This window comes from Heterodontus francisci, chromosome 38 (assembly GCF_036365525.1).
Source record: "Heterodontus francisci isolate sHetFra1 chromosome 38, sHetFra1.hap1, whole genome shotgun sequence".
NCBI lineage: Eukaryota > Metazoa > Chordata > Chondrichthyes > Heterodontiformes > Heterodontidae > Heterodontus > Heterodontus francisci.
Genome location: NC_090408.1, coordinates 14,691,226 through 14,705,211, shown reverse-complemented (window position 1 = coordinate 14,705,211; position 13,986 = coordinate 14,691,226). Strand labels below are relative to the sequence as shown.

At 42.6% G+C, this 13,986-nt stretch overlaps 1 protein-coding gene across 1 annotated transcript in view; it reads right to left on the bottom strand.

Annotated features, from left to right (window-relative positions):
• The window catches only part of LOC137352307 (lamin-B3-like), a 75,825-nt gene that overhangs the window by 29,579 nt on the left and 32,260 nt on the right, over nucleotides 1-13,986 (bottom strand). Inside the window, exons 5-8 of the mRNA XM_068017593.1 lie at nucleotides 13,123-13,248; nucleotides 8,814-9,034; nucleotides 3,611-3,824; nucleotides 2,883-2,990 (exon numbers count right to left, since the gene is read on the bottom strand). Coding sequence (XP_067873694.1) covers nucleotides 2,883-2,990; nucleotides 3,611-3,824; nucleotides 8,814-9,034; nucleotides 13,123-13,248 — 669 coding nt within the window. The remainder of the gene's footprint in view (nucleotides 1-2,882; nucleotides 2,991-3,610; nucleotides 3,825-8,813; nucleotides 9,035-13,122; nucleotides 13,249-13,986) is intronic.

Genomic DNA, 13,986 nt, shown 5'->3' with positions numbered 1-13,986 from the left:
GCATTGCTGGCTGGTCAGGGACAAAGACAGCAGAGGTTTCAGCTCACCGGAGGGAGCTGTCACACATATGTTCTCATCTGACTCCTCTGCAGCAGAACCTAAGAAATAAGAGCTGTAAAAGGCCACTGGCCTTTCAAACCTGCTCTGCCATTCAACACACACACGACTGATTATCTACCTTAACTAGGGATGAGGTACTTCAATTATGTAGATAGACTGGAGAAGTTGGGACGGTTTTCCTTGAAGAGAAGAGATTGAGAAAAGTTGGGATGGTTTTCCTTGAAGAGAAGGTAATAAGAGATTTAATAGAGGTACTCAAAAGCATGAGGGCTCTAGACAGAGTAGATAGGGAAAAACTGTTCCCATTGGTTGAAGGATCACGAACAAAAAGGCACAGGTTGAAGGTAACTGGCAAAAGAAGCAATAGTGACATGAAGAAAAATTTTTTCATGCAGCGAGTGGTTAGAATTTGGAATGGACTCCTTGAAAATGTGGTGGAGGCAGGTTTGATTGAGGCATTCAAGAGGGAATAGGATTGTTATCTGAAAAGGAAGAATGTGCAGGGCTCAGAGGAGAAGGCAGGGGAGTGGCATTGGGTAAATTGATCTTTCAGAGAGCCAGCACAGACATGATGGACCAAATGGACTCCTCTTGTGCTGTATCCCTTTATTCCCAAAAATCTATCCAATATGCTCAATGATTGAGTGTCCACAGCTCTCTGGAGTAGCGAATTTCAAAGATTCACAATCCTTTGAGTGAAGAAATTTCTCCTCACCTCAGTCCGAAATGCCCGACCCCTTAATCTGAGACCTTGACCCCTCATTCTAGATTTCCCAGCCAGAGGAAACATCTTCTCAGCATTTGCCCTGTCAACCCCCTCAAGAGTTTAGTATGCTTCAATTAAATCACCTCTCTTCCTTCTAAACTCCAAGGAATATAGGCACACTTTGCACACTCCCTCCTCATAGGGCAATTCCCTCATCCCAGGAACCAGTCTAGTGGTTGCACTCTTTAGGTAAGGAGACTTTGTGGCCTCACCAATGCCCTATACAACTGTAATGAGATTTCTTTACTCTTCTGTTGCAGCTTCCAACGTCTCAGTGCTGCAGTGGAAGCTCAGACTGAAGTCATGCAAGGTCAGCTTGCTGCCACGCAAGCTCAGACAGCTACCATCATGGCTGTAGATTACACTGTGCAAAAGGGCTTGCAGGACGTCACTGCAGGCCAGCACTCCATCCTCCAACAGATTACTAGGATTGCTGAGGCACTGCCCAGTAGCTCCATGCAGCATGAACCTGCTGCCCTCTCTCAGGAAGACAGTGCTCAACCTCCCACCCCACCTGGCTGTTGCCCGTCAGCCATCCCAGACCGCTTTCCCCCATGCCGAGATGGAGCCATCCTTCCAGGCTCAGAGCTGCTCAAAGATGTCCATCTGAACACTCCCTCACTGAAAGTCAGCAGCATTCCACCTGCCATGCCGCAGCCACTGCGGTAGTATTGCAAAGGAGCATTAGGATAAGCAGAGGCATATGCAAGACAGGATCTAAGGGAATCCACAAGGGTGATTAATTGACTTTTGTATGCATTATGGCATGATTTCATTTATAAATTTGGTTTGGGATGTTTATTTTGTGGTGACTTTTATTCTGCATTGTGGCCAAGTAACAGAGGGAATGCAAGATGTGGGACTTTTGGTGAATAGAGATTGTAGTTATTGGTATCGCACTCAGGTGAGTTCTTCACGGACATCCCAGGCAGAAAGGCACTGTCTAGGTTCCCTGCTCCCTTTTCCACTAGTTTGTCGTACTCGGCATGCCCTCTGCTCAAACTGGTGCACTAGCCTAGTAGTGCACCCATGTTTGGAAGCAAGTGGCTTGTGCAGAAGCTTTTAAGTCAGCAAAAATTCCTTCAACATGTCACACCACTCACTGTAGATTCTTGCAACTTGAAACAGCTACAGAAAGCACCAAGTACTTGTAGAATTGTAGCAACAACCAGAAGAAAATCAACTAGCAACCAACTTGTAAGTAGTTGATGATCCCTTTAAATAGCAATGGTGGAGTCCCACGCTGCTGCTGAAGGTGCATTGAACTGTGCGAGGTTATTAGAGGGTGTTGACTGCGGCTCCAAAATGGCACCACTGATGTTAAATTAGTGTTTGATCAAATGTCCATGCAATAAAAAGGAATCAGCATGATTCACACGCTATGTCCTTCCATGTCCCATGAACACTTTTTTCATGACAGATCTGCCTCTTGCATACACCTGGCAGACACTCACTGCACATACGCTAATGCCTAAATCAAATGTGTGCACCTGCCAGGATGCCCTTTTGGAGCACTAAGGGCACTCAGTATCCCAAAATGGGTACCAAAGAGTCCAATTTCCTGCCTTTTTTTGTAAAAGATAATGGCTTCTGATGAAATGCCAACATTCTACAACCTTTTTCCAAGCCCTATGAACATTTTTTTTCCCATGTCAGATACTTATTGAAAAAAAAAGCTAGGAAATAGATGCATGGAAATGATTACAAGATTAATTCATCTAAGTTGAGATGATGGTTGGAAACTCAGACAAATTCATTAGTTATCCTAATACCTACATTATTCACAGTACTCTGAGTGCAGATCTTCCATGCAGAAATTTCTCTTTCAATGTCAGACTGATTGTACTTTATGGAAACATATAAGCATTGTGTAATGCTAAAGAAAAAAATATTATTCAGGACTTCAACAAAATGCAACTGAAAAGGGGAAATGTGAACTTCTCAGTACAATTTTATGTACAAAATAATAAATCACATTCATTTTGTAGTAGAAGCAAGCAGTATGGATTGCTTCTGCATGGATATTTTATATGCAAAGTTCTAGGTTAATACTTACAGTTACTTCTTGCTTAGCTTTAAGTATATAACGTGCAGGAAACTTGTATCTAATCTCGGGCAAACCCTCAAATTGTTTTCTTATAGTCCATCCACCTATTGGCTGATCCTACAAGGATATTAATAAGTATCGTACTTTGAAATTCCTTGTAATGTATTAAAAAATAATAATTTGTATCCAATACTGATTTTTCACACACTACTTAAAAATACCTTTCATTAAAAAAGTAATTTGATCTAGTTTTTTTTTTGAAAATATATTTCAAACCTAATCATGGCTTAACTTAATAACTCACACCCAAAAATATTCAAACATTACATTTCAATAAGCTGTAACAGAAAATACTGTAAATTCAGAAAATAGCTTACAATTCTGTGTATTGTATTGGACAGCAGTGCCAAGGCACAACCTAGAGGTCACATTTAGCCCCCAGTTTTGTTACTTGTGCACGAAGACCTAATTGGTTAAACCTAATTGGGCCCAAGGATGAAAAAACATGCACTTGACCGATGCAGTGGCAGCTTTTTGCTGAAATCAGCAATACAGGTAAATACTTAGTCCTAGTACCAGAAATCCTTTTTAAAAAAAAAAGTTCTCTTTTGCTATTATCAGGAGAGAGTAAAGAAACAGTAAAGCAAGCCATTCACCTAAATGTGTCAGTGCCTTCAAATGCAACTACATTTTTGGTGCAGTAAAATAAAGGCAACTAACTCTAGATGGATCTTTACCTTATTGGAAATGTTCTTTAATTTGACAAATTTCCCTTTGCTGTCAATTTCTTCTAAAATAATTTTTCCTGTAGAAAACACATGTTCACGTGTTTCACAATTGCAGCCGGCAAGCTCAGCTTCTGACGATTTCCGTTTTTTTCCTCGAAATGAAGTGATGCGACTTGAGGGGCGTCCCACACTACGTGAAGATGGACTGGGAGTCAAATCAAGTCTGTAATATTGGACAATGTTGAAAAGGTAAATATTTTTGCTATGTGCAGGCTGAGCAATTTCACTTTCTACACAGTTTAATATTTCCACGGTGCATTGACAGACCAAAGTTCACTAAGAAATAAATCACATTACAGTGTGAATAATCTTCCTTGCACTTGGCACACAGTAAGAATTTGCACACCCATCATTTAATACTAGAGCAATTATTACACTTTTCAGTTCTTCTAACAAAAATTTTGATGCAGGCTCGGGCTATTTTACCATGCTGACTTTTCTACTGGAGCTATGTAGTCACTTCCCTCAACTTTCCACAGATCCTTTAGTATTTTCAACTTTTTTCTTATTCCCTTTTAAATGGTCTCATTGACTCAGCTTCAAGAGCCACTTGTGGTAAATTATTCTATATCTTGATCACTCTTGGCACAGAAAATATTATTCCTACTTTCTCCTTTATGCTTTTGGCACAAATTCAAAATTAAGGATTGATTTACTGATTAGTGGAATTACATGCTTGTTGAGTCTTTGTCATTCTTTGATGAAAGCAGGCTTCCTTAACTGTAGGAATCTGGCCATCCTTGCGTAATCTGAAGAAAGGTCTTCTATGCCTCTGTAATAATACAAAGATTACCCCTTCAACTGACATTCCCTCTCGCTTCTGTTATACTCAAAGGCTCGGGATTGTCTAACAACTCAGTTCTTTTTGATTGAAATAGCAGGATGAGTGAAGGGATAGTTGAGAGGAATCATGCTGAAGGATGTCATGATTTGAAGATGGAAGATCCTATAAAAAAAGGTACGTAATCCCACTTTCTTCGTCATTCTAAATTGTCATTATAAATGCAGGTCTTTCATTCTTATAGGAATCCCTCACATATTATAGGAACCACACCAAAATACCAGATTTGTAGTAGTATGGGATGAGCAGAAATTTCCTTCAACTAAATATTGGGAAGACAGATGCCATTGTCTTCAGTCCCCATCACAATATCTGTTCCCTTGCCACTGACTCCATTCCACTCCCTGGCAACCATATGAGGCTGAACCAAACTATGTATAACTTTGGTTTTATATCTAACCCAGAGATGAGCTTCCTACCACATCCACACCATCACTAAGACCATCAAATTCCACCACCATAACGTTGTCCAACTCTGACCTTGCCTCAGCTTAGCTGCTGCTGAAAACTTCAACCATGCCTTTGGCACCTCTAGACTTGATTTTTTTCCAATACACGCCTGGCCTAAGTCCCTACTTCTACCCTCCGCAAACTTGAGTCATTCAAATGCTGCAGTTCAAGTCCTAACCCACATCAAGTCCTGCTCATCCATCTCCCCTGTGCTCGATGACCTACATTGGCTCCTGATTAAGCAACGCCTTAATTTTAAAATTCTCATCCTCATTTTCAAATCCCTCCATGGCCTTTTCCCAATCTCTGATCTCCCACAGACCTAAAGCCACCACATGATCCCACAACACCCTCCAGGATCACTGCGTTCTGCCAATTCTGGCCTCTTGAGCATTCCTGATTTTAATCACTCCATTATTGGTGGCTTCAGCAGCCAAGGTCCAAAGCTCAGGAATTCCTTCCCTAAATCTCTCTACTTCTCTTTTCCTCTTTAAGCCACCCCTTAAAACCTACCTCTTTGACCAAGCTTTTGGTCATCTGGCCTAATATCTCCTTATGTGGCTCAGTGTCTAATTTTGTTTGATAATGCTTGTAAAGCACCTCGGGATGTTTTATTATGTTAAAGGCATTAAATAAATACAACTCTAGTTAGGATGCTCCAATCCCTGTTGCCAAAACAGATCCGCAAAAAACACTGTCTTGAGTATTAGCTCAATTTGGTGAAACTGCAATAGTAGGCTGTGCAATTGTTGTATAAGACACAGTCAATGGAAAGTGGATTTGAGAGAAGCCAAAAAAAGTACCTGTGGAATGGTAAGAATCGTTTTAAACTGGGTCCCTGGGATATTTACCAGTGAAATGTTACAATGCAATAGTTATCCCATGAGCTATTTCATCAAGTCATTCGAGGTCTTCTTACCATATGAAGTAAATAACCAATGAGACTACCTATAATCTTGGGCTTATACAAACCAAAGCTACCTTCTAGGTAAGAAACTTCAAATTACATTTGCAAGCAGTTTTAAAACGACTTATAAAAGGGACTACATTCAGTTATCAATCAGGAGTTAAAGGAGTTCTATTGAATGCAACTTTCATATAGCCCACATAAAGCCAAACCACAAAAGGGGGAGAACCTCCTGGACCTGATGCCAATGGTTCCGGAAAGGCAGTCTTGCCAGTCAAATGCATAAGAATGAATTGGGTTCTCAATGCAGCTCAAATAATCACTGCCAATATTCTGGAATATGGTGTCCACAGCAGGCAGAATAAACTCATCATACATCATTGAGCAAACTTCTGACACTTAACCTAATAAATTCACATAGTTTAAGTTTTCCTGGAGTGGAACAGGATATCAAGCATTGACTAGGGAAGATGCTACTGGACTAGAAACCAGAGGCTCCAACTAATATTCTGGGGACACAAGTTCAAATCCCACCATGGCAGCTGCTGGAATTTAGTTTAGTTTAGAGATACAGCACTGAAACAGGCCCTTCGGCCCACCGAGTCTGTGCCGACCATCAACCACCCATTTATACTAATCCTACACTAATTCCATATTCCTACCTGTCCCCACATTTCCCTACCACCTACCGATACGAGGGGCAATTTATAATGGCCAATTAACCTATCAACCAGCAATTCTTTGGCATGTGGGAGGAAACCGGAGCACCCGGAGGAAACCCACGCAGACACAGGGAGAACTTGCAGACTCCACACAGGCAGTACCCAGAATTGAACCCGGGTCGCTGGAGCTGTGAGGCTGCGGTGCTAACCACTGCGCCGCCCCAAATTTAAAATCAATTAACTAATAAATTTGGAACTAAAAGCTAGTCGCTGTAATGGTGACCATGAAACGACCAGATTGTCGTAAAAACCCACCTGGTTCACTAATGTCTTTTAGGGAAAGGAATCTGTCATCCTTATCCGGTCTGACCTGCCTGTGACTCCAGACCGACAGCAATATGGTTGACTCTTGAAATGCCCTCTGAAATGGTCTACCAAACCATTCAGTTGTACAAAACTTCGATAGAAAAGTCAACAAAGAATAAAACCAGATGAACCACCCAGTATCAACATAAGCAGCGGAAACCACAGCAGCTCACCCTGCCCAGTCAACCATGCAAAGTTCTGAGGATTTGTACCAAAATTGGGAGAGCTAGCTCAGACTAGACAAGCAACAGCCTGGCATAGTCATACTCACCAAATACCTTACAGCCAATGTCCCAGACACCTCCATCACCAACCCTGGGTATGTCCTGTCCCACCAGCAGGACAGACCAAACAGTGGTGGTGGCACCATGGTGTACAATCAGGAGGGAGTTGCCTTGGGAGTCCTCAATATGGACTCCAGACCCCATGAAGTCTCATGGCATCAGGCCAAACACAGGCAAGAAAGCCTACTGCTGATAACCACCTACCACCCTCCACTCGGCTGAGGAATCAGTGCTTCTCCATGTTGACCATCACTTGGGTACCATGGGCACAGAATGTACTCTGGGTGAGGGACTTCAATGCAGCCATTCAAGAAGGCAGCTCATCACCACTTTCTCAAGGGCAATTTGGGATGGGCAATAAATGCTGACTTGGTCAGCAACACCCACATCCCATTAAAAAAAAAATCTAGAATTTGACCCTAAAATATCACTGAACAAAATAATTTTAGCTCTGCATGCAGAATCTACACCCTTTACCACCCCCCCCCTCCCCATAGTAACAGCTGATGACACCGCTCTATTCAATATTCTATAATGGTTGTGTACCTGTGGCTATATTTGCTTTGTGAGAAGAATCAAATGAACCTGACAAAGAAAAATCTGCAGTTTCAAATCTGAAGTGCAAGTGTTTATCAGCATAGCACTTTAAATTACCAAGCAGCTCTTCATTGGATTTAAATCATTTATTGTGAGGCCACCATGTTTCATGTTAAAAAATACTCTCAATATTTCTAGAGAATTTGGGATAGTGGTAAAGACAAATTGATGGAAGCCGGCTGCTGGCCAAAATGATCCTGGAATCTGATACTCGACATCAGGACTCAGACAGGATAGGGAATGGAGGACTAGCGCAGATTTATTTTAAAAATTCATTCTCGGACATGGGCATCTGTGGCGAGGTCAGCATATATTGCCCATCTCTAGTTGCCACCAACTAGATGGTGGTGGACTACCTTCTTCAACCAATGCCGTCCATGTGGTGAAGTTACTCCCGCAATACAGTTATCCAGGAAGTTCCATGAATTTGACCAAATCAGGATGGTGTGTAACTTGGTGGGGAACTTGAAGATGATGGTGATCTCATGCACCTGCTGCCCTTGTGCTCCGAGGCGGTGGTCACTGATTTGTGAGGCCTTGTTGAGGAAGCCATGGCGTGTTGAAGTGCATTTGTAGACAGCACAGGACACACTGCAGCCATGGTACACCAATGGCGGCAGGAGTGATGGTAAGCCAGTGAATGGGGCAACAAGCAAGTGGGCTGCTTTGTTCTAGATCGAATGTCAAGCTTCTTGAATGTTGTTGGAACTGTACCTGCCCAGGCAAGTGGAGAGGATTCCATCACACTCCTGACATGTGCCTTGTAGGTACTAGAGGGCTTGGGGAGTCAGGAGTGGAGCCACTTGCTACAGAGTTCCTTTAGATAGAGATTCAGATTAGGAGAGAGTAAGTGCATAAATTAAAATAAGAAGACTTTGTAGAGAATTATAGAATGTAGTCTCATGCTGTGACTGTAGAAGGAGCAATGCTTAACAGTAACATGGAAATAAGTACCTCCTTCAAATAGTTTGAACAGGTTAATTTTGCTTCGGATAGATCGTTAAGCGATGAAACTTCGCCAAAATCAAATAAACAAGGAACTTACCTTTGTTCCTCTACCTCCAGCATTTTTCTGTAAGCGTTTATCTCCATGTCCAATGCCAGTTTCACATCAAGTAGTTCATTATACTCATCCAGCTTCACCAACAGTTGATCGCGAATTTCAGCAGTTTCTTGGTCCTTGTCTGCCATCTGCTTTTGGTTAGCTGTCTTCTCACGATCTAACGTCATCTCCAAATCCTGAACTTTAGATTGCAGAGCAGAAATCTGAGAAAATTAGAATAATAAAAAAGGGAATTATAAGAAAAAGACAATAACAAAGAAAATCAGTTTGCTACAATGAGAAACCTCCTCCCAAAACAAAGCTTCCATCCTGCTGGGATATTTAGATAGTAAGTGGGAAGATTCAATGCAAGAAGCGATAGGCAGAAAGGCTCATGACTTGACAGGGGACAACAGCAAGATCTTAGGCTATTGTCACCGACATCTCAACGACAAACAAATTATGATTCCATGTTTACTTGTGGGAAGGGGGCAAGGTTCATTTCTCTGGACTTAAACAGTATTTGATAGGTGTAAAATTTCTACTTAGTCACATGTCCACTTATATTCTATGGGCCCGACATCACTTTTAAGGGTACAAATATGGAAATCATCAGATAATTGATCATTCTGGAGGAAATTCCCTTTGGTAATTATTTACCACAACATGCTCATTAACTTTACCTGAAGAGATATCAACATTTCTGATGAAAGGTCACAGACCTGAAACGTTAACTCTGCTTCTCTTTCCACAGATGCTGCCAGACCTGCTGAGTGATTCCAGCATTTCTTGTTTTTGTTTCAGATTTCCAGCATCCGCAGTATTTTGCTTTTATTATAGCCTGACATCTGTGGTGGGCAAGTTGCTGGAGTCTATAATCAAGGATAGGGTGACTGAACACCTAGAAAAATTTCAGTTAATCAGGGATAGCCAGCATGGATTCATAACGGGAAGGTCATGCCTGACAAATCTCATTGAATTTTTTGAAGAGGTGACTAAGGTAGTGGACAGGGGAATGTCTATGGATGTTATTTATATGGACTTCCAGAAGGCATTTGATAAAGTCCCACATAAGAGACTGTTAACTAAGGTAGAAGCCCATGGAGTTGAGGGCAAATTATTGACATGGTTAGGAAGTTGGTTGAGTGGTAGGCGACAGAGAGTGGGGATAATGGGCAAGCGCATGGGTAAGGCTTCCACTGCTATGTCCAGACTGGCCAAGAGAGTGTGGGAAAATGGCGCACTGACACGGAACACAAAAGTCCGAGTGTATCAGGCCTGTGTCCTCAGTACCTTGCTCTACGGCAGCGAGGCCTGGACAACGTATGCCAGCCAAGAGCGACGTCTCAATTCATTCCATCTTCGCTGCCTTCGGAGAATACTTGGCATCAGGTGGCAGGACTATATCTCCAACACAGAAGTCCTTGAAGCGGCCAACACCCCCAGCTTATACACACTACTGAGTCAGCGGCGCTTGAGATGGCTTGGCCATGTGAGCCGCATGGAAGATGGCAGGATCCCCAAAGACACATTGTACAGCGAGCTCGCCACTGGTATCAGACCCACCGGCCGTCCATGTCTCCGTTATAAAGACGTCTGCAAACGCGACATGAAATCGTGTGACATTGATCACAAGTCGTGGGAGTCAGTTGCCAGCATTCGCCAGAGCTGGCGGGCAGCCATAAAGACAGGGCTAAATTGTGGCGAGTCGAAGAGACTTAGTAGTTGGCAGGAAAAAAGACAGAGGCGCAAGGGGAGAGCCAACTGTGCAACAGCCCCAACAAACAAATTTCTCTGCAGCACCTGTGGAAGAGCCTGTCACTCCAGAATTGGCCTTTATAGCCACTCCAGGCGCTGCTTCACAAACCACTGACCACCTCCAGGCGCGTATCCATTGTCTCTCGAGATAAGGAGGCCCAAAAGAAAGAAAAGAAAAGAAAGAAAAAGAAAAGAAAGTCCGATTGGCAGGATGTGACTACTGGTGTCCCGCAGGGGTCTGTGTTGGGGCCTCAATTATTCACATGATTCATTACCGACTTGGCTGATGCCATAGTAAGTCATATATCCAAATTTGCTGATGATACAAAGTTAGGCGGCATTGTAGACAGTCTAGATGATTGCATAAAATTACAAAGAGATATCGACAGACTAGGTGAGTGGGCAAAACTGTGGCAGATGGATTTCAATGCGGGCAAGTGTGAGGTTATCCATTTTGGAGCAAAAAAGGATAGAGCAGGTTACCTTCTAAATGGGAAGAGGTTAAGTACAGTGGATGTCCAAAGAGACTTGGGGGTTCAGGTGTATAGATCTTTAAGATGTCACGAGCAAGTGCAGAAAATAATCAAAAAGGCTAATGGAATGCTAGCCTTTAGATCGAGAGGATTGGAGTATAAAGACACAGAGGTTATGCTGCAGCTGTACAAAACCCTGGTTAGACCCCATTTGGAGTACTGTGAGCAGTTCTGGGCACCACACCTTCGGAAGGATATATTGGCCTTGGAGGGAGTGCAACATATGTTTACAAGAATGATATTTGGACTACAGGGGTTAAGTTACGAGGAGAGATTACACAAATTAGGCCTGTTTTCGCTAGAATTTAGAAGGTTAAGGGGTGATCCGATCGAAGGCTTCAAGATATGAACAGGAAAAGACAGACTAGATAATGATAAACTATTTCCACTGGTTGGAGATTCTAAAACTAGGGGGCATAGTCTAAAAATTAGGACCAAGCAGTACAGGAGAGATGTTAGGAAGCATTTCTTCAAACAAAGGGTGGTAGAGGTTTGGAACTCTACCACAAACAGCAGTTGAAGCTAGAACAGTTGCTAATTTTAAATCTGAGATAGACAGATTTTTGTTAAGCAAAATATTAAGGGATATGGGCCAAAGGCAGGTATGTGGAGTTAGGCCACAGATCAGCCATAATCTCATTGAATGGCGGGACAGGCTCGAGGGGCTGAATGGCCTACTCCTGTTCCTATTTTCCTATGTCCTATAACCCCTTTAAATCGATAACTGGAAATTAGACGCAATTTGAGTGTTCCACCAACACGTAGGCGGTCATGTGTCACCTTTGGCATGTTTCCGGCAGTTCCTGCAGCCATACTGGTGCCAAACGTCGTGTCCTGCACTCCTTTGGACCCCACCAGAAAGGCCGAGAGGGGGGTTTTGACGACTGGGCAACTCTCAACCTCCATAAATTTGCCCAGGCATGCGCCATGGAGAGGTCACTCCAAAATCACTGACCACCTCCAGGCGCGTATCCATTGTCTCTCGAGATAAGGAGGCCCAAAAGAAGAAAGAAGAACCAACACCAAGTTAGAGACAAATGAATACAGGATATGACCTGAACCAGGCCTTAAATCCCAGCATCATTAGAAAGAGTGGGTGTAAAGAGGAGGCTGTCCTTTGGCGATTCTATTGTTACTGTTGGTTATTTATTATTCACTGGCTGCTGCTCCTTACCGAATGAATTGAGGAAATCCACAATCTTTTTAATGCTGCTGGTGATAACCTCAATGTCCACCCTGTTGGCCCAGTCCCTGCACAGGATCATTCTGCCCCACCATGTCTTAAGCATGACGATAACCCGACCCAAGCAGTAATCTTGCATTACCTGTCCAAAGTACCAATAAATCAAACAAGAAGATTGGCTAGATCGAAGTCACAATTGTGAGTTACACAAAGATTAGTGGCCAGGCAGGCAGGCAGCACATTGAGACGATGGATGAAACAAGCATTTCCACTTGTTAGTTCCAGTGGCCTCCTCGAAACCTTCTCATGGACCCCGAGGTAGCTACGGCCCCTGGTTGAGAACCCCTGTACTGGATTATCCAACTTCTTATGATACATTAAAAAAAAAAGAACTCTAATATAGTAATATGTGGCAGGCAATGCTAATTAATATCCAAAGAGAATTAGAACTTCTGCTGATAGTAATCAGAAGGATTGGTAACTAGATGACACAGCTTTATGACAACTGGCAAAAGGATCAACGGCGAGTGAGGAAATAAAATTTATGCAGTGAATTATGATCTAGAACGCAGTGCCTGAAAAGGTGGCAGAGGTAGGTTCACTAGTAACTATCAAAAAGGAATTGGATATATACTTAGAAAAAAAAAAGAGAAATTTTTAGGGCTATGGGGAAGGCACAGGGGCATGAGACTAGCTCTGCCAAAGAGTCAGCATAGACACAATGGATCGAATGGCCTTCTTTTCCGATGTATGATTCTCTAATCACCATTTTCATGTAAAACATTTTTTCCAAGTTTGAAACTTTGGATATATTCTAGAGAATAAATTGAGGTTTTACCTGATTACGGCATTGCTGAAGTTGAGATGTTAGTGTGTCGATCCTCATTTTTGCTGCGTCCATGTCTTCCTTTGCAGCACTAGCAAAATCGCTGTTCTTTGCAGCAGCCAGCTGGGCACTTTCAAGCTGTAGTACGTGGAGAAAGAGAAGTGACCAGCACATTCTGAACAGGTCAAGGTCCTCAAGGTAGATGAGCTCATGATTTTTTTTTTTTTGCTGAAGTAAACTACTAATTTTCAAATTCAAAACACTTTCCAGCAGTTCTGTTCCTAGATTTATGCAGATTCCTGCAAAGACCATGGAATAAAAGATTTATTTTTGCAGGGAAAGAAAGTGAATTGCTAGTTGTGAATGGTATACAATTATAAAAGTTGTCAATTTTAAAAGTGACACAGGTCTGACAACATACAATAGTGACAACACTTCAAAAGTACTTTATTGGCTGGTGAGTGCTTAGGGGCATCCCGAGGTCATGAAAGGCACGTTTTTCTTACCTAGTGGAACCACTGCTTTAGCTGTATAAGCTGTGGCTCAGTTGGTAGCAACTAAAACAAATTATCTGATCATTCTCTCATTGCTATTTGTGGGACCTTGTGTGCAAATTAGCTGCTACAATTTCTACACTCTTCTTGGGCCTCCTTGTCTCGAGAGACAATGGGTAAGCGCCTGGAGGTGGTCAGTGGAGCAGTGCCTGGAGTGACTATAAAGGCCAATTCTAGAGTGACAGACTCTTCCACAGCTGCTGCAGATAAAATTGGTTGTTAGGGCTGTTACATAGTTGGCTCTCCCCTTGCACTTCTGTCTTCTTTCCTGCCAACTGCGAAGTCTCTTCAACTCGCCACTCATTAGCCCCGTCTTTATGGC